At 31.9% G+C, this 21323-nt stretch overlaps 2 protein-coding genes across 8 annotated transcripts in view; one reads left to right on the forward strand and one right to left on the reverse strand.

The window, feature by feature from the left end:
• LOC106661762 (eukaryotic translation initiation factor 4 gamma 2) overlaps positions 1–10182 on the reverse strand; it is a 37167-nt gene extending 26985 nt beyond the window's left edge. The window contains exon 1 of one of the 3 annotated variants that reach the window (XM_014385371.2): positions 10003–10182. The gene's annotated coding sequence lies outside the window, so the exon portion shown is untranslated. Of the gene's footprint in view, positions 1–2305; positions 2324–10002 lie in introns of those variants that run through there. The other 2 variants (XM_014385375.2, XM_014385373.2) reach the window with 2 other exon arrangements.
• On the forward strand, positions 9570–19775 carry LOC106661763 (syntaxin-7). 5 transcript variants are annotated; one of them, XM_014385377.2, is made up of 8 exons: positions 9570–9721; positions 13090–13210; positions 14506–14727; positions 14819–14984; positions 16348–16603; positions 17990–18072; positions 18808–18942; positions 19074–19775. In XM_014385377.2, exons 2-8 carry the CDS (start codon positions 13203–13205, stop codon positions 19173–19175), a joined length of 972 nt encoding a protein of 323 aa, XP_014240863.1. In that variant the 5' UTR covers positions 9570–9721; positions 13090–13202; the 3' UTR covers positions 19176–19775. The 5 variants fall into 5 exon arrangements, 4 of the variants coding, with proteins under 4 accessions (XP_014240863.1, XP_014240862.1, XP_024081216.1 ...); XM_014385376.2 differs by lacking the exon at positions 9570–9721 and adding an exon at positions 10434–10612; XR_002909946.1 differs by lacking the exon at positions 9570–9721 and adding an exon at positions 10439–10612 and having other exon boundaries at positions 18792–18942; positions 19074–19167.
• Positions 19776–21323: the final 1548 nt, after the last annotated feature.

Here is a 21323-nt window from a genome sequence, read left to right on the forward strand (position 1 = left end):
CCTCTTTCCAACAGGCCACCAGGAAGGCAGCGTGAATAATCCAAACGCGGTTTTTTCCAGGAAAAGTAGGCCAGAGAAGGCAAGTCGGTGATTGTTAAACTGCACCGGTCCCGTTTTCCAATTTTAGACCGTAAAAAGCATTCAGGGTGAAAATGTAAATTATAGATCGGTTTGTAAATTATGCCTAGTTATAGTATAATAGTTTCAAACCTGTTACAAGAATTCAGGAAATGAGGGGAAGGATTGAAATTAATGAAAAACAATCCAGTGGCCAAAAAGAAAAAAATGACTTCCAGGCTGACTTGGTGAGATCAAGCCCGGCTTAGCAGCTGCTATTTATTTCAACGTTTTCCCAGAGCAAAGCCAGGATTTTGCAATTCAACATAAAATTGCTCGGGCTCCCTTGAGGGTACGGATGAATTAAAATTAAAACATTTCTCAAGGCAAACGCTCCTATAACTCCGACAATAAAATATCCTTGGGAGATGGACTTCTTTAATAAGTGGAAAAGTAATACAACACAGCTCAAGAGATTTGCACGTTAAAATAGAAATATACACTCTCAAAGACGAGGTGAACAGAATTACAAATACTGTGAGAAGAAAGAGAAAACACCTTCTATTTTTCAGTCCCATGTTATAATTCAAAGTTATTCTTATTATAAAACCAGAGGGAAAACCGTCTGCTCAGGCTTTTCTCCTAATTAATGACGGTTTATATTATTATTATAATGGGACAGGCTAAAAATAAAACGACACGAACAAATTTTATGTTGTAGTTCAGCTATTAATATTATCAGACATTCTTCACTAAACAGAATTATTTTCTTCAAGGACCAATTTTTAATTGTTTAATAAAATACAAATTTAATGTAATATTTAATGTAAATAATTTAATATTGTAATATTGCAATATTTGTAATGAATATTGTGAAAGAAAAAACAAATTGACATTATAAAAAGTCAACAGTTTGAAACATATACTATTTGGAGGAAACATTGTATTTAGTACAGATAGTTTGTCCCTAGCAAGCGTTGAGGGTTTATTAAAGTATTTATTAGCGTGAATATTGAGTCCCCAGCGACCCTCAAATAGGTTAGTTACATAATAGGAGTAAGGGGTGATGGAGGAGTAATCGATTGCTCCACCACCCTAAACTGAGTGAATGTTATGTAAATAAGAAAGAATGTTTACAAGAATGAATGAATGTGAATGGATTTGGATCTAGGAACTGAATGCGATGGGTGCTGATCTGACCTAGCTGTATACAGCACCCTAAGCCCGACCTCAGTGGTTGGGCAGATAAGACCGGATCTGCCTCTGGACTGCCAACACCTGGTGAATTTGGAGGTCTTCCAGTAATTTACTGTAAATCATAAAAGCTGGAATTGCCAGTGGACTTGTGAGAAATGATAGGCTCACGTGTGCACATATGTGTATATGTACATGCACAGATTTGGGCTTATATAATTCCAAATCCAAACTCCATAAATTATGTTGGCTCTGACATTTTTGGCCTGAACATGGCTTGTATAAAACTAACATTAACATCTTAGCAGCATATCTGGGGCTTTTAAAGACTTAAAACATCTATGGCCAACTTGCCCATTAAGCCCTTATGTCTTTCTGTCCACACCAATACAAGTTTTTTCTTTCACTGACTTTTTTCTATTAATTAACAATAAAGTAGCAAGTAGCAATTGTAAAATTGAAATATTTTTAGTAATAGCAATAAAAAAAAACATATGTCTATATCTTAGGATCATTCAAACCGCTCCTTTCTTTTATTTGGTACATTTGACTTATGTAATTTTACAATTATTATTATCAAATAAATTCACAAAATAATCATCACATTATTATCATCATTATTATTGTATTTTTTTAGAAAACAGTTCAAGATCATACAGGTCCCTAAAAATTATATTCAAATTTCCAAAAGCACTTTGCTTATTTAAATGTACATAGTAAGTACCATAACACACAGTATTAATCTGGTACTCTGAATGTAAAATCAGCAAGCTCTTCAGAACAAACAAAACACTTGCAAGCTAACACTTTACACAACTGGAGATTTATCGCAACAAAAGTGATATCCGAGTAATTAGAATGAAGTTTCGCACATTTGTTAACTTATCGCATTGAGAGCAAAAAAGAGACTGACTAACGCAAGAACGAGGGATTTGTAGCCTCAATGAAAGTAGTGATAACATAAAACCTGGCAATATCGATAGAAAGACTCAAACACCTGACTCATTATTTTAAATTAAAAAAATAAACATAAAATCTAATCCATTCTACTTACTAATTTCCAAGCAATTTCTTAAAATAATCAGCCGAAGGGAGCGAAGGTCCAAATAAAAAAATATTCAAAAAAATTGACTCTAATTAATTCGTGCGATTTAAAAAAAAATGTGTCGTGTAAGTTCCTTGTCTCATGATTTTTTTGCCTATAATACCAGGATTTTATATCAGCTGGTAAAAGACAACAATAAGATATTAAATTATATTATTCCTAGTTTAATACATATTTTATCATTTTATGCAATCCAAATGCAATTTTGTAATACATTTGTAAAGTATGTTTACATTACTTGAGAGTAGGATGATGAAGATCAATTGCCTTGTTTTTATCCCATAATCATATGGAACATAAAAAACCAAAAAGCAAGGTGTAACATTAAACATATAAATGTTTGACTTTTTTTAACCTCCCTGTTAATGTTAAAAAGAAATGTGACAAAATAGTCAACATTTATTAAAAAATAATCAATTATAAACATGCTATCAGCAATATTGTAGTTAGTATCAGATGGAAAGCCAGTTTAGTCCAACTAAATTTTGAAAATTCATCACCATTGTCCCCAAAGGAACTTAACCATTAATTTTATTTTTCTACCATCCACCAAAATCGGTTGTAATACACTGTTTATGTTGGGTGGGGTCTTGTCAATGCTTACTTTTATATCATCCAGGATTATGTTGTGAAGGATAACCATATTTGTATGGTCCAAATTCACTAAACAATCACATCAACCACTGAATACTGGCAAATCAAGATTAGCACAAGAGAAATAAAAGAAGAAAAGAATTGCAAAGTTAAAGTGACCACTGGATCGTTCCAATAAAAAAGAGCAATTGTCAAATCGACAGTATTTGAAAATAATGGGAGTACATTTTAAACATATGTGAAGGCCTAATAAGGAAAAAAATGCTAGGATAAAAAAATTCAATCAAGCTCAAATAAATGAGTAAAATATATATAAATGAGGAGTACTGTTAAATCCTGATACTTGACAGTGCTATAACAGTACGAAAAACACAAAAGTACCAATCTGATCAACGATATGACCAAGGCTTTTTAGCTACCTCAACAAATGATTTATCAAGGTTTAAAGCAGAAAAGCATCAGCAGAAAACAACATAATAAGTCTAACAAATAAAAAGCAAAGAAAAAACTGGTTGCAAAACTAGACTCTGATGAAATCCCAATGCTAAATATATAATTCAGTTGTATAGTTTATTTACATTATTTAAAAACTTATCGTTAGATGACATGGTGCTGAACTCATGTGGCAGTAAATAGCTTCTCTGATATTCCTAGTTCTCTGGCTTTGTCAATTTCATGCAATTCCGCATTTGACTTTTGATTTTCAGTTGGTCTGTTCTTAATTTAGCATAAAAGACAAAACACTAGTGACAGCAAAATTAAAACCAACCAGCAAAATTAAAACCACTAGAATAGGCAAACAAGACTAAGCAACACAATTGTTGCCAGCATTTTAATATTTATTATAATAAAATATAAATATAATTTTTAAGGAATTAATCTAATTAACAAAAATGTTTAAATACATAAATATATAAAATATAACAATATATAAAGCAAAATAAGAGGGGAAAAAATCACTCAAGTATTAAACAATATTTATAACCACTAAACACCACACATTTAAAATAAGAAAATAGCTAAAAAGAGGGTTTCATATATATAAACATAAAACACGATCACATTGATTGTTGTTATTGTAAATTATTATGCAATATTTAAAATATTATATAAATAATAGTAGAAAACAATCAATAACAAAAATGTTGATTAAGTATGTAAAAAATAATATATATTAATTTTTTTAAATATATATGATATATATTGAAAGGTACTCCAACTCAAGGTTCAAGGATAGTCTGGAGAAAGCTCTCGTTTGGAAAGGCTGAAGGGATAAAAGCGAAAGGGGAAGACAAAAGACAGTACGCCATAGGCTTTAGGAGAATGGTATTGTGTAATTGTGTTTGGGATTTTGTAAATAAAGATAATATAATATTCAGTGGTTTTTTCATCCTGATACATATTACGCAGTTACCCTACAATGTGTATATATAAAATAAAATCAACCCAATTAAGAAAAATATTGATTTGCTGGAACAGAAGTAAATAGTGAATAGAGTGAAGTTGTTTAACAAAACTATTAAAATTAAAAGGAAAAAAAATCAGTTGAGGGAATTGATTAGCCATGTTCATTATTTTATCAAAAGAAGTATTTTGTGCATACTTAGTTGAATAATATTCAATCAAAATTTTTAATTAGAACAATGTAATGTTAAAATATGGAATTACATATATACATATTATACAAACATAGATGTGAGTGAGTGTGTATGTGTATACATATACATGCATATAAAAAGTGCAAGTTAAATAATTTATATGGAAAACTCTTTATATGGGCACTCTCAACATGATACGCATGAATGGCACAATTACACTTTGAGCCCTGAAGATGATCTCAATAAAAATCGAAACGTTGGCACAATAAAGAAAATGTTTTTCTGAAACCTACATCACACCAGACCGCGGTAAATAGCTCACGATTTCTGAATAATTATATGGAAAACATTTTATTGTTATAAAATTATGAAAGATAATTTAACTTAAAAGCTCTTTAAAAAAAATTAATGTAGTTTCTTTACATTTGAAAACTCAAGCTTGCAAATTATCGGGTTGTCCGGAAAATAATGCAGGATTTTAAGTTTTTATTAAAAAAAATCTATATAAAATATTCTGTTTACGTTTACAGGATTACTCATTTGTATGAATGTCAACACTTATTAATCCTCTTCCAAATGATATTGTTTGTTTACCTCTGTAGCATTCCGCTACTTGGAAATAATTCAGTCATCCTTATAATGTCAAAGCGAGAATTTCGTACGATTTTCTTTTACGAGTTTAAACTCGGCCGAAGCGGAGCCCAAACGGCTAGAAACATTAACCAAGTCTGGGGCGAGGGTTGTGTTAATGAGTGCACTGTGCAAAGGTGGTTTAAAAAATTTCGGGAGGGAGATTTCAGCCTTGAAGATGAAGAAGGTCGTGGAAGGCCTTCCTCTCTTAATGATGATGTTCTGCGATCAGTGGTGGAAGAAAACCCCAAAACAACTGTTCGAGAACTTGCAGAGCAACTCAAAGTCAGTAAAACGACCGTCGCTGACCACCTCAAGGCGATTGGAAAAGTGAAAAAACTCGAAAATTGGGTTCCACACTCATTAAACGATCGCCAAAAAAATCAGCGCTTTGATGTTTGTGCATCACTTCTTTGTCGAAACAAAAATGACCCATTTCTGGCCAGAATTGTTACATGTGACGAAAAGTGGATTCTCTACGATAACACTAGACGTTCTGGACAGTGGCTCGACAAAGGAGAAGCTCCAATACATTTTCCAAAGCCCCCAACTCATCAAAAAAAGGTAATGGTTACGGTATGGTGGGCTTCATTTGGTTTAATACACTACAGCTTCTTAAATCCTGGCGAAACCATCAATGCTGAATCATACTGTAACCAAATTAATACCATGCATCAGAAATTGGCAGTAATGAAGCCCTCTTTGGTCAATCGGAAAGGGCCCATTTTGTTGCATGACAACGCTCGACCACATGTGTCACGTGTAACGTCACAAAAATTATTGGAGCTTGGCTATGAAACTTTGCCTCACCCACCCTACTCTCCGGACCTCTCGCCTACTGACTACCATTTTTTTAGACACCTGGACCACTACTTACAACACATAATATTCAAAAATCAAACGGAACTGGAAAATGCATTTATTGACTTTATCAATTCTAAAAATTCTGAATTCTACTCAGACGGAATTAATAAGTTACCAACACGTTGGGAGAAATGTATTGAGAGTATGGGAAATTATTTTGATTAAAGAACATTGCTTTAAAGTAACTAGTTTCTTTTTTTTGTTTAATACCAAAATCCTGCATTATTTTCCGGACAACCCAATAATACATTAAGAAAACCATAGAACAAAGAATAAGTTCTAACAAATGAAAAGAAAAATACAAAAATACTTGCATAACTACCAAACCTAACAGTTGAAAACAGAATGGTTGTACGTCTATGAGTTGAACCAAGCTGACAAAAATGATCAAGGATGATCAAGCAAGCAGAATTAACACTGACATCGACACAGCACCCAGAATTATCCCTAACAAAGAACAAAAAGCTGAAAAAAAATCATTCACCAATGAAATCTCAACACAATAAACATGAGCTGTACCTATTTGTAAAAGATTTTTTACATTATTTAGCAATTTATGTTGGAACAACAAAGTGTGTGAGGTGGACCTGTAGCTTGAACCTGTTCTCTATATTCTCACTTTAAGAGTCTGATGATCCAGCAAACTGCCATCTGTGAGAAAAAGCCAGCAGAATATGCAAACAAAAATGATCAAAATGGAAGTTAAAAAACCTTAACATAGCACTTAGAAAGTATGGTTGAGTTAAAAAATTGGTGTCACAAGCGGGACTCGAACCCACAACCTCTGGATCAGTGCCCCAGCTCAACACGACACACAACTATGATAACTGCACAGAAAACACACACTTTGAGCTCTGAAGATGATCTCAAAAAGATCGAAACGTTGGTACAATAAATAAAAGGTTTTTTTTTAAACCCACATCACACTAGACCACATCTCACAATCTCTAAATAGTCATTAATTAACTGTCACTAAATATTACACAAATATTGTTAGAATTAATATAAATGATGAAGGTGGGGTGAGTATGTATACTCACTTTTTGTAAATGATGGTTCTACTCAGTTTTGTTGTTTACAATGATCCGGATTTCAAGCATTAAACGTTCATCATCAGATACCTATACATATATATAGTAAAATCTCAATATTTCGTATCTAAATGTATATTTTAACAAACTGCTGATTCCTTCAAAAAAATCGCGTTAAATCATAAAAATCAATGAATTTAAGTCCCCTTGGTGTAACTTTTTTTTCCATCTCAAGATCGACAAAACATCTAATTCACATTTTAGTATTGAACTCCTGATTAAACATATGAATAGAATGGTTTGAGTTTACTTATAAAAATGGACCGAGCTCCATGTCACGAGACACCAGAAGGGTCTATTGTGTCCAGTGTTTCCAGGATTATGTTTGATACACCCAATACCACTGGCTCAAGATAAACCACATTGCTTAGTGCAATGAAAATAGAAAGTATGGAAAAGGTAACTGCAACCACAAAAAAATTCCTTCAGAACTTGCAGTTTCCTGAAGGAGGATATATCAGCCATGAAACTGGAAAATGAAACCAAGCCCCCATCAGGGCTCATCATTTCTTGTCACAAAATGAAGAAAATTCCATCACTTTCAAGAACTTTGCTAGTTTTAATAATGACGTTGCAGTTACTGAAATGCTTAACGATAACATTTTAACTGAAATAAATGATGTAAATAAAAGTGAAGAAGACAAACCAGAAGTGGTTCTCAACATCAGTCCTAAAGCATTTTTTTCAAATTTTTTAGCAGCATCAAACATAGATGAAACATGTATGGAGCAATTCACACTACTGAATTAGCAACAGTCAAATCCAAGATCAGGGACGATCCAATTAAAAAAATAAAACACTGACATCAGCAAAGAACAGAGAATAAATCCTATGAAAGGATATGAAATTGAAAAAGTGTAAAGTTTTATTTACATTATGTGAAAATTAACAATGTTAGAGTGACTAAAGTCGGCAAGATGATCTGTAGCCTAATCCTGTTCTGGCCACTCTCGCTTTAGCAGTCTTATTTTTAGTATTAGAAGTATCGAATACAACACCTCTGGATCAAGGTATGATCTGGAAGACCAAGTGTCAAGCTTTCGACATATATTAAGGTCATCATCAGGCCAAAATAACATTAAATATGCCTAACAGATTGACAGCTTTTACAGGCAACCTCAAATTTCCTTGAAGACCGACATAACGTTAGTTACCTTATGAAGTTTCTGTTTTCACTATTAGAAGTATCGACCACTTTTTCACTTTCGAACACTCTCGATCTAGGTATGATCTTGAAGATGAAAGCAAATTTAGCTGCTATTGCCAAATTTTCAACTTATTTTAAGGTCATTATCACGGCAAACCATCCTTAAATATGTCTACATATTGACATTTTCAAGGTTGTTTTGCCCTGATAATGACCTTAAAATAGGTCGAAAACTTGGCAGTAGCAACTAAATTTGCTTTCATCTTCAATACCATGAGCCAGAGCATTCTTTTGGCACTCTTACGTTTCAGCAATTTGCCATCTGACAGACATAGCCAGCAAGAATAGGCAGATAAAATCATCAGGGATGATGATGCTTGCATGTTAATGTGTGGTGTTTAGTGACGGCTCATTAATGATTATTTGGAGATCGTGAGATGCAGTCTGGTATGACGTAGGTTTAGAAAAACATTTTCTTTATCGTGCCAACGTTTCGATCTTTATTGAGACCATCTTCAGGGCCTGGGATTTATAAACATTGTTTAAATTATACAAATACATGTAGTATGTGAAAAAAAGTGTTTATACAATGCTAGAAATTTTAGACTCAATCAAACTATTTGTACTGACTCAAAGTGTTTGTTTTCTTTGTAAAAGTGGTACAAATACTTTGATTGAGTCAAAAATTTCTACCATTATATATATTCATTTTTTTTCCACATCCTACATATATTTGTATAATTTAAACAATGTTTATAAATCCCAGGCCCTGAAGATGATCTCAATAAAGAATTGGCACAATAAAGAAAATGTTTTTCTAAATCTACGTCACTCCAGACCGCATCTCACGATCTCCAAATAATCGTATGTTAATGTATGACATCGATCCAACATAGAAAATAAGTCATATGAAGGAAGAAAAAAAGAACTGGATAAACACAGAAGATCTGGTGGAATCAAAGCAATTTTAACATACTTGCAACCGTTAGTTAATGATTATTTGGAGATCACACCTAACCGCATCTCACAATTTCCAAATAATCATATTTGCAACATTTATTTTAAGAATTTATTATTTTACTTAAAACATAATATCCCTGCAGACGTTCTTAAAGTGGATGTTTATTCATAAACATTTCATAAACGTAAACATTCTTCAGAATTTATATGTAAGAAATATAGACACCACTTGTGTCGTTTATGCACATTGTAACTTTTAACTTTGTAACATTGTTGTAATGGAATACTTGCAAAAATATTAAAATTTGTTATGCAGTGGGGAAAAAACTGTTACAGATCGAACATTTATTGCTATATCACATTTCATCGAATGACTAGTGTACAAATCGTCATTGTTTCTGATAAAATAAATTTCAATTTGTTGTAAGTGGAAGCTAAGTATCAGACGTTTATAACCTAAAAAACTACTTGCTATTTGATGGTAAGACCAATTAGAAATTTGGCTAAGGCTTATTTACTAAAACTGTAGTGTCGTCGTTTAATAAATAAATAAATTTTAATATTTTTTTTTACAAAGTTAACTGCTAGAGAATGTTTTACTAGCATGACCCGTTGGTCTTTTTTTTATTACCCTCGAAAAATGATTTTCCCCGAACAAAAGACAATCGTTGAAAATTAGACAAGCCACAATACCAAATTCAACCACGGGTGCGAACCGTTGTAAACTTTTTGATATAATTTTTTTTTAAATTGTCTACTTACAAATCGTTCAATGTCTGTCGAAGGGGAGAACGTAACCGCAAGATTCCACGAAGGACTAGATCGTTCTATCCACAAACGCCGCTTCCTCGCAGTGTGATCCGAGTAGTTCGCCCACAAACAAAAATTCCTAATCTTTTGGATCCTGTTTTAGTCAGAATTTTTTTCCATTGTAACACGCGATAAAAAAAAACATGACGGACTAAAAACAAAATTAACTTAAAATTTTTTAATACAAAAAAAAAAGAGAGGAAGTATAAAAACAAATAGGTTTTGTACCACTTTCAAGAATGAATTTTATACCAAAAAAAAAGTGAATTACAAACAAAAATCAAGCGACCGGTTATTAAATTATTAAACAATAAGCTTCTTTAAATAAAGCAAAAACCTAGCCTTTACAGAATCTGTGCGTTTTCAGCAAAGTAAATTGTTTTAAGAAGGGGGAAAAGTTTTATCAAGGTTGCATGAGTCATGTGACTTGCTCAGTTTTATTTTTTTTATATATCAACCTCCGGGCTCCGATGCTCGGTACTTAACGCAGTGCATAGGAGGTTGTAAGCTTTTAATGTTGCAATCGTAACTACCAAGTTCCACATATTTTAAAACATACGAGGTAAGAAATTCCCGAAATGTTATTTGACTAAACAAGACATTTTCGACAAATTGCGCATTTATAAAGACCCACCCTAGATTGTTCAAGACTTTTCTCTTTCTGACAACAATAAAAACAACGACAAAGTCGGTCCAACAAAAATACATATAACTTGTTAATATTTTAGTTAAAATATAAGCGTTTTTATGTCAATAGGTCAATGTATAGTTTTATTTAACTTTAAAATTATGTTCTAAATTAAAACTTTTAACACAAAAGAAAGAAAAATTACTGTTCATAGTAAGAACAATGACTATCTTATTTTGAACTTCGTGTGATACTTAAAATTAAGCTAGCCAAGTAAAATAGGTGATTGAAAAGTCAGGAACATGTTTTTACATATACTTCTTGGTGGATTTTCTATGACCAAAAAGTTTCCAATTCTTAATTATTATTATTTGTTAAGTTGAGCATGTATGTTATTAATCATAGTCCCTATATCAAAAATTGCTCTGAACCTAACTCGTCTTGCATAAACCAACTTGTTGGATTTTGTACTCCAAGATTTTTTAGTGATAAAAACAATGGAAAAGTACAACTAGCATAAATATTTAATAGTTTACCTAATTTTTTTTCTTTTTAATTGGCCTTGTGAATATCACACCTGTGACGTACATTAAAGGTAAACGCAGACGCAGACAGATACCAGGCACTTGTCCTACTGGTGGCATGTATCCTCTTTCTTGCTACAGACATTTCAGAGGGACGAGGACATCACTTAAAGAATGTAGAAAATTCCACCCAGGGATCAAAGTGCTCAAAGCAGTCAGAAAACCACTCAGTACAGCATCCCAGGAAAACCCTTTTTACTTAAATGAATCAAGTGCTGTTTAATTGCTGTAATCAGCGAGTCCTTACTGCTGTTGCATTTAGCTGCAGAAAGTACACAGAATCTATGGACACTGTGGATGTATTTCACTAAGTACTTTGTGGCCTTAAGTGTAGCTAAGCCCTCAGCTGATATAGCAGATATAGCACATTTGTTCTCATTTGCCTGATTCGTTCAAATGTTGTTTTACGAATAGGGTGTTGCCCCTCAGCAATGGTACTGGTCACAGACAGGTCCAAATCCCTCAGTGAAGCGGGAGCTGCGATTCTGAATATGACAGCACTGCAATTCAAATAAGAATGCGATTGCAAATGTTCTAATTAATCAAAACTTTTTCTTTGCTCACAAATATTTACTGTTCGTAGTCAGAAAAAGACTATTATCTGCTTTTGAGCTTTTTTTTATTTGAGTGAAACTGGCAAATTCATAAATAAGAAACATCACTTCTTGATAAGATTTAACTTGAGATTTAATTCATATTTATGAATCATATTAAAACATGCACTGAACCAAGCCTTCTCTGTCACACTCGGCATAGTCATGGAATTAGTTATATAAAGGTATAACAATAGATCAATCTATTGTTCTGTTTCTATTGTTGTATTCTAAATTAAAAATGACACACTTTCTTTGCCCTTAAAACAAAGACATACTATTAGGTGCAGTCTTTTGAATCTGTACTCATTTAAGTTAAATTGGTCAATTGAAAAATCAGACATTGACAGTTAATAGCCCTGAACTGATCAATTTTACTGAAAACTTTTGAGAAATATATATACATCATAAGTGTAATTCAGTAGGAAACAGCTAATGCCTAATATCAAATTATGTAATAAAATTCCAACAGAATATATTTATTTCTTTTTCAATTTATAATTATATACTCCATTATTAGTTTCATCTGTTCCTTTATTTCACTTTTTAACAGTTTTTAAAAAGGATTTTAAAATACAAAAATATGTCCAGATCAGTGAAATTCAAGCATTTTCTTTCCCTTAAATAAGTTGAGTAAACCTGAGTTCATATGATTAAATGTAATTTACTAAGTAATTGTATTGTGTTATATTGTATTACTATGTACTTGGTCAATTTTTCATCTTGAGCTTTTGGTTTACAAAGTTCAATTGCAGATATAATCCATACATTATGGATCTATTAAAAAAAAAAAAAAAAAAAAAGAGTCCTTCCGGTATGCTTTGGCATTTTACTTCTGTAGTACTTGGTCTAATAAGCAGACAGGAATTTTGGAAATGAAACTACAGGTTCATCCCTTTATAGACCGAGCCACAAGAAGGGAAAACTTTTACACTTTTTTCAGTATAAATTATATTAGTTTATGTTAAAAATGAAAGACAGCTGAATAAGAAAAAAATAATAATATGATGATGATTTTACTGGAACCATGTGTAACGCATATCTTAATTAAACAGCATTGGTTTTGGTTTGAAAATCCTTTCATTTATTTTTCCTGTACAAACAATTACCTTGTTGTTCAATTATTGCGCTTTTACAATTAAACTATTTTATAAACAAGTATTAAATGTATTGTTCTTTCTTCTCAGTGATTGCTGTTGTTGATTTATTTTTTGTTTTCCTTTTCGACCTAAAGATGATCATCAATGACTGATCTACTGACAAGTACCACTAACTGCTTGTCATACTTGATATTTACTGATTGAAAGGAGGCGTACAACTGAAAGGCACACCTGTAAAACTTACAGTATGGATAGGTAAACAAGAACTTTTTAATTACAAAAATATATATAGGCAGTCTTAACAAAATCATTAACACCTAAAAAACAAAAATAGTAATTTTTTTTCAAGAAAAAACTGCATACAAATTCCAACGACTAATAATAGGATATGATATCACAATTGTAGAGCCTCTTAAAACTACCATGTGAAATACATGAGATAATATATCATTGAATATGACACTAATATTTATTTATAGTTTACATTTCATAGTACACCATTTTAATTTATCATTATTCGGAGATCTTGAGATGCAGTCTGGTGTGACGTAGGTTTTAGAAAAACATTTTCTTTATCGTGCAAACATTTCGATCTTTATTGAGATCACCTTCAGGGCTTGGGATTTACAAACATTGTTTAAATTTAACAAATACATGTAGGATATGGGGAAAAAATGAATTTATACAATGCAAAAAAAAATCCACTCAAAGAGTTTGTTTTCTGCGTAATTGTGTCATTCTTGTGTGTCGTGTTGAGAGTGCCAGTGAGATATTGCTGTTTTATGTTTATATACACTGGATTTTGAAGGGGTGGGGAAGGATAACATACATATATCATCATATCACATAAAACAATCGTCACATTCCACACATCAAACATTTCTATATAGTCTAATTCTTCAACAATTTGACTTTCCTTTCCCTAATTATCCCCGTCTATGTAATCCTGAAAGGATAATCAGGCTGAACCATTACCCACGTTTTTCCCCATTGTCAGCTCCTTTCACCTCAATGAAGCCAACTCTTCATATAAAAATGTCTTTCTATTCCAACTTCCAACCCCCCTTCAAAATCCAACGAATATAGACATAAAACATCTCATTGGCACTCTCAACACGACACACAAGAATGACACACGCAAAAAACAAACATTTTGAGTGAGTACAAATACTTTGATTGAATATTAAAAAAAAATTTGCATTGTATAAATTCATTTTTTTTCCACATCCTACATGTATTTGTTAAATTTAAACAATGTTTGTAAATACCAGGCCCTGAAGATGATCTCAATAAGGATCGAAACATTGGCATGATAAAGAAAATGTTTTCTAAAACCTACGCCACACTAAACTGCACCTCATGATCTACAAATAATCATTAACTAACAGTCACTAAACACCACATATTTTAATTTATTGTATATATAATTATAACTTCATAATTTGCATTGCTAATTATGAAACATTCAGAGTTGTTAACTTTTTTAATATAGCGCTGTAGTGTTGTTATTAAATTACTATTCACTAGAAATATTGAAATTATTCTTGTAGGATGTCAGGGTTTGTCCCAACGAATTACGGTTCTACCGCAGAAAGGGTCCCAGAGGTCGGATTTTCCGGTGGCGGCAGTATATACGACCAAAAGGAAGCAGACGCCCTCGCGGAAAATGTGAGCAAAATCATTTACAGCATTAACACCGAGAGGATGAGCTTGGAGAAGTCTGTCAAATTCATCGGAACGCCCAAAGATTCACAGGAACTCAGGGAAAAGATGTGCGTGCATGACCGAAAGAGAAAAAATTACTACTGTTCCCACAAATAAAACTCGTTTTTCTATTTTTCACTTTGTTTTATTTTATTTTAGGCAAAACACTTTAGTGAGTATTAATGATAAAGTAAAACGAGTTACTTTGGATATAAAACTGTTGAAAGAAAAAATGAGAAAGGGAGGATGGCAACAAAAACTCCAGATTCAAAAAATCACAGAAACGTTTCAAGAATCGATACAAATGTGCAAACCAGTAGAAGAGGTATGTTTGTATTATGTTATTAATGGTATAATATTTAATACTTCCCAAAGTAAACAGAACCATTGCTAAATTAAAAATAAATACACACCAAAACTAAGTTAATATTGATAATAAACCTTATTGTAGAGCTGAACAAATTATATGTTGTATGTCACATTGTGGACCATTTTATGCTCTTGTTGGATAAGTATGACAAAAAAAAAATCCTGACTATGGTAGTCATAAGGCAGTCCTCCAAATCAGGCCACCACAATCTGGCCCACTTAAACTATAAAAAAATAAAGGACTTGTTGGTCTTAATTAATAAAATATCCTAGAAGTCAGAAAAAGAGATCTCTCCTACCTGCTTAACTTACACACTTCACAAAAAGACAATTTTTAAGCCAAAGTTCAACTTGGCTCTGGCATTTTGATAAAGGTCACTTCAAGTTTCCCACGTAATAGAATGGTGTTACATCTAGGCTCCATATAAAGAATGAAAGGTGTAACATCTGATAAGTTATTTCTGTTTTAAAAAAAAATCTGTGGCCTTACGTTGAAATTACTTGCTTGTCTTTCAATTTTGTTAAATGCACAGTCATCCCACTGAAATAATTAAGGAATAAATTTATTTATTTTTGTTGTCATTATCTATTTTACCATTATACAAAGTGATAGACCAAAAGAGCAAGTAAGCAGGTTTAGATGATCGGAGACTACCTATGTATAGATTTTTCACCTTTCAAACCACAAAATATCTCACTACAGTAAAAGTAGCTTTCCTGTCATACTGGAGGTCTCAATTGCTGGATGTCACAGACAGGTGTCAAAACCACTTTATAATACTACTAGAAGTACTAGTAGTAACTCGGTTTAACGTTCAACTATCAGTTGGGTGCTTTTCATATTATAATCAATTAAAAAGCCATGGTCTCCACCCACAACCACTGACAAATACAAGTTGAATATGATTTGACAATTAAGAGCAAGTTTGTTTCATTACAATTAGTGAATATTTTCATTAACCCATTCAGAACAGTCAGTGTGATATCGCACTCTTCATGCAGATATTGCGCACATATGCATGTACTAAAAACATCATGCTTGTACTTCACTTTTAGATTAGAGTTCATCAAAACATTGTTCGGTTTAAGTTCTTATTTTTAAATTTAAAAATCATAATCCTGTTGACCGTTTTAAACAGCACACTGCTTTTTGGAACTAAAGTATAAAAGAAAAAAGCAAGTGCAATATTCACACTCATTGTACCTGAGTAAAGGTACGGGTGGGCTCTCAGTACTTCACTGGGAGAAATCTTCAATGGGTTAAATAATAACGTTATAATTGTATAAATTTGTCTGTTTTATCTATCCCATTGTTTTAGCTTGTAGTTGCGAAAATGCGATGTCACATGTTACTCTCAGAGTTGGCAATATTAGAGCAAAATCAAGAAAGGTTTTCTGATTCTGATCAGCTAACCACATCGGAAATGAGACAGGTGACAGAAGCCATAGAGTTTGAAACAGGATTGCTCAAAGAAAGAGAAGAGAAAATGGCAAAGATAGCCAACACAATAATCGATATTAATCAGATTATGAAGGAATTGGGAGCGCAGGTTCATAATCAAGGAGAGGATATTGGTAATTACTTAATTTATCACAAAGTTGGTTTAGTATGTTTTTATAGCTCAAATTTTGCCTAGTAATCCTGTTCTGCCTATTTATACTGGTTTTATCTATTTATTGTGTTCAGTGTTTAGTCATTTTTAAAGGTTGACAGGTAATAATCTGGAAAAATAGATAAAAACTAGAATAGATTCAGGATGAATAGGGAAGGTTAAACTACAGCTTTGTCACATTGTAGAACTCGTCACATTTCAGTGACATTTTTACCTAAATCAATTTTATCAATCCTTTTCCAGAATAAACAGTCGAACAATTTTCAAAATTGTACTAAGTAATTCAATAATAACCTAATAACCTAGAAAGTGTTATTAAAGTTCATTCCATATACTCTAATCGGCTTTCACACCAAAGCTGAGCTGAGTAAATAATGTGACACTTTCATACTAGTCAGTTGATTTCTGACCTTATAAAGAAAGGTGTATTTATTTCCTCTTTGATTATACAGTTCTTATTTATACCTAAAATCAGTGCAGTAATCGACTTAGGAGGTCGATTCTATAAAACACTTATCATAATTTTTTTAACATTTACCTCACTTATTTTGTAGTTTACAAGCTTAATTCTTGCGTTATTTGACTCAATATAGTGGATTCTAATATGTCGTAAAAAAATTATTGTTTGGTTGCATTTACCTTGTATATTTTGAAGTTTCTCAACTACAAACCTAGACTGCAAAAACACCTGGCCAATTCTGCTTGAAGTAGCAGCAAATCAAGTCTAAACCGTTAACTCGGCAGCGTTCATCTGCCTCTCGCTCCAGCCCTTCTGAATCTACCCTATTGCCTTTTTGATTTATTGTCTCTTGTTTCCCATGTAATCTCACTTTTTAGTTATGCATCATTACATTCATAGATTTTCAAGTATATTTTTGTTTTTGTTGTCCTCATTAATTACATTTTTATACTCACTATACCTACTTTTGTACCTACTCATTACATTTTTTAAAAATATTTTAGATTTTTTTCAACGCTGTATTTGTGTGTATGTATGTAAAAAATTCAGCAGTACTCTTAATTTTGAACGGAATTGGTGCAACATAAAATAAATAACAGTGATTCAAAGTGAATGATTTGAAATTCGATGTGTAATACAAAATAAATCAGACTGCAGGGAGGTCACATAGTGGCTGGGCTATAAGCAGGGGAGCGCGTTTTAGCATCGAAAAATCAATCCCAAAGAGGTTAAAAATTCATAATTTTTCCTAATTTTTTAAAATCTATTATACATCCCTTTTTAATTTTCAGTAGTACTGATTTACTTGCCTAAATTTTTATGTAAATAGTATTTTATAAATATTAATGCAGTTTTGTAATAGTTCGTTTTATATAATTTTTATTTTAGATAGGATAGAAAATGCTATTGAAGATGTACATGTTCATGTGACAGCAGCCAATGAAGAATTAGAAAAAGCCTCAACTTATCAGGTAAGCATTATGACAAACTATTATTATAATTATTAGGTAATTATTCGGAAATCATGAGATGTGGTCTGGTGTGACGTAGTTTTCAGAAAAACATTTTCTTTATCGTGCTAATGTTTCGATCTTTATCGAGATTATCTTCACAGCCTGGGATTCACAAACATTGTTTAAATTTAACAAATATATGTAGGATGTGGAAAAAAGTGAATTTATACAATGCAAAAAAAATATTTTTTATTTTCAATCAAAGTATTTCTATTCAAAACCTTATCACACCAGACCGCATCTCATGATTTCCGAATAATCATCGTCTAACTGTCGCTAATCACCACATATTATTAGGTAAGTTTAAAATAAAAATAGTTAAGAGTTGAAAACGGTGTATTGAAATTTTTGTTTATTTAGTTAACTAAGGCATGCAGAAGTATTCGGCATTCATGACAATCCAGTTGTCATAGGCATGGAGTCAGATTATACTGCAACTTCCAAATTAACATAAAAATTTTCATGGTCTTCACCTTTAAACGAATCCAATAGAGCATTCACGGTTGTACTTCACACACGACACACAAATTAAAGATATAACGTACTCTATTCAAAGTTAAAATAAAAACTGAATTCCCTTTAATGTCTTTACCAACCGAATTTATCGAGATTGAACAAATTGAAATTCTGGGAGGAAAGAAGAAAACTTCTTATAATTATATCTTCTCTTCTTCTAGATATTGTTTTTTCCAGATCAATCTTACAGGGATGACCAATTCAGTCGAAGATACAAAAGAGGATGTTGCATTCGTTAAGAATGACGATTCTGACATTCCAAATTGTAATTTTAACAATAACAATGACATTAAAGACAATAGGAGGTTAGAAGTAAGTACATCAGCAAATCAAGACAGCAAACAAACAAATTTAACCCTGAAATTTTTGTGTTACTTTGGAAGTTTAAAAATTACTCGATTGTAAAACTTGCTCTGTGGTAATTTCTTTCAAATGTATTGCAGACTGGAAGGAGAAAAACAGTATGCATTCTTCTTGCATTATCTCTCATAATTGGTGTCATCCTTACAACCATCATAGTTGTCACCCTTCGTGATAAACACTAGACTGTGATATGAAATAAAGATTATTTTTATTGTTTTACGTTAATGCAGCATCCAAAAAAGTATATGTATTATTTATAGTTAAACAACCATGAAACTTTGTTAATGTAATCATATTATGCTCAAAAAGAACCAAATTTATTATTCTATATTAAATTTTAATGGAAATGTTGGAAAATCACATTAAGCAAACATTCCTATATAGATTATTTTATTTTCTTAATAAGGATTTATTATCATTACTTATGTTCTATATGAGAAAAAAAATACATGCCCATAATGTTTCTAATTTAAATAACGTCAGTATAACTTTTGTGAAATTTTGTTTCTTTCAATTAGATTTTTTTTTTTTTTTAAATAAGATTTTTAACCTTTTATCTTCAACACTCATGGAAGCCAAAGAATCGCCCTACATAGATGTGGTACACAATTGCGCCTTGCGTCTTTCTCTTTTATTAATATTTTCTGCTACTAACTTTTGTGAAAAAAACGTAATTATGTTGAAAGATTTGTTAGACGCGTGACAAAATTGTGTATGCAATATTTGTCATTTATTGAAAGAAAAAAAAATGTATATCATGAAAATATAAAATGTATTTATTTTTGTCTTTGTTATTTAATAATATGAAATTAAATTGTATCTAATCATGCAGAAAATAAATTTATATTGTAGAAGAATGTTTTTATAGTGATTTTAATAATTGCACATTTTATTTGGATTGTTTTATCCCTTCTAATTAATGACTTGATAAATACAGGTATTCTCCGAGGTCTTCAAAGTAATGAAGTTCCGTTTGGTCATTTCCAATCCTCCTGCTCTGTTCTTTTGTCATTTCACCATCTTCACATTGTGTTCATCGTTGCTAAAATCTGGCCCAAACTTTGAGAACAGACAGACCATGCTGATCAGAAATTAACGAACTACAAATACTGAATGGAAAATTAAGTTGTATTAAATATGGCCAAATGTTGTGTGTAAATGCAATATGACCTAGATTGAAATTGGAGTTTTATATAAAATCAATATTGGCACTTAAGGTTCAAGTTTAAATTGATGGTGGGTAAGAACTTGTAATCCTTAATAAATGGATTGCTTTAATAATCATAAAGTAACGATGAACTAGATTATCGACCTGCTGGATACAAGAAGTCTTTTCAGAGGATCTTCGGAAGAGATCAAAACAAGCACAACAAGTCAACGAAAGCTCGGCGAAAACCGTAAGGAAGTTTTCTCTGTTTTGACCTCTTCCGAAAATCATAAAGTAATTACTGTACTGTAGGAAGGCTTAGACCCAAAACACACCAGATTAATAAAAACAGCCCGAGACTGCTCCAGGCTGTTTGAAACTACCTAGGACAACCATTTTAGTTTAGAAAAGTTCTGAAAGATATTACAATTATAATAAAAAAGACAGTTCTCAGTAGTAAAATTAATTATTTTGAAAAGTTAGAAGATATGATGTAATGGTTTGTACTGAATATATAGTAACTGAGGAAACTACTGAATAAGGTTATTAACTATTTTCTGTAGATGGCTAATATAGAATGAATAAGATGAATGTGAAGAATATGGAACAAAGACTTTGATTATGGAGTGTAACTCAGACATTATGTGAGAAAACAATAAAGCACAGTAAGAGCACTCGAAATTTCATGATAAATTTTAGATCATATGCAAACAGAAGGAAATTAATATCTATAAAAGAAAAAAAAAAACTGATTGACCGACAGACAACGCAAAGACCAAACCGCTGGATCTAAAGGGCTGAAATTTTCCATGAATAATCTAAAGACATGAATAGGGGGATAATATGGGCAATTTTGTACAATGTACTGACCAAAGTGAAGTAAAGAAGAGAAGAATTGGAGAAATGAGACATTATATTAGAAAGCCATGTTAGCAGTCTACATCGTATTAGAAAGGTTCATTAAAAGAGACAGTCGCAGGTAAAAGCTAGTCAATAAAGAAAAGTGGTCCTAAATGAGAGCCCTGTATAATGCCAGAACAACTTGAAATTCAACAAAATAAAGTGATAAATAACAATGGCAAAAACTAAATGTGTAAATAATTTTTTGATTGTTTTGATGATTGTTAACTGGAGAAGCCAAGAAGCGTTTATAAATGTTAGACAATAAAATAAAACATTAGAT

The sequence above is a fragment of the Cimex lectularius genome, unplaced genomic scaffold (assembly GCF_000648675.2).
Source record: "Cimex lectularius strain Harlan isolate CLEC.00 unplaced genomic scaffold, Clec_2.1 scaffold29, whole genome shotgun sequence".
NCBI classification, from domain to species: Eukaryota; Metazoa; Arthropoda; class Insecta; order Hemiptera; family Cimicidae; genus Cimex; species Cimex lectularius.

Bases quoted from the DNA above. Each gene is read 5' to 3' on its own strand.
- LOC106661763 (XM_014385377.2), top strand. The intron at 14,985-16,347 runs GTATGTTTGTAT...CCATTGTTTTAG, and splicing joins TGTGCAAACCAGTAGAAGAG to CTTGTAGTTGCGAAAATGCG. The intron at 18,073-18,807 runs GTAAGCATTATG...TGTTTTTTCCAG, and splicing joins AAAAAGCCTCAACTTATCAG to ATCAATCTTACAGGGATGAC.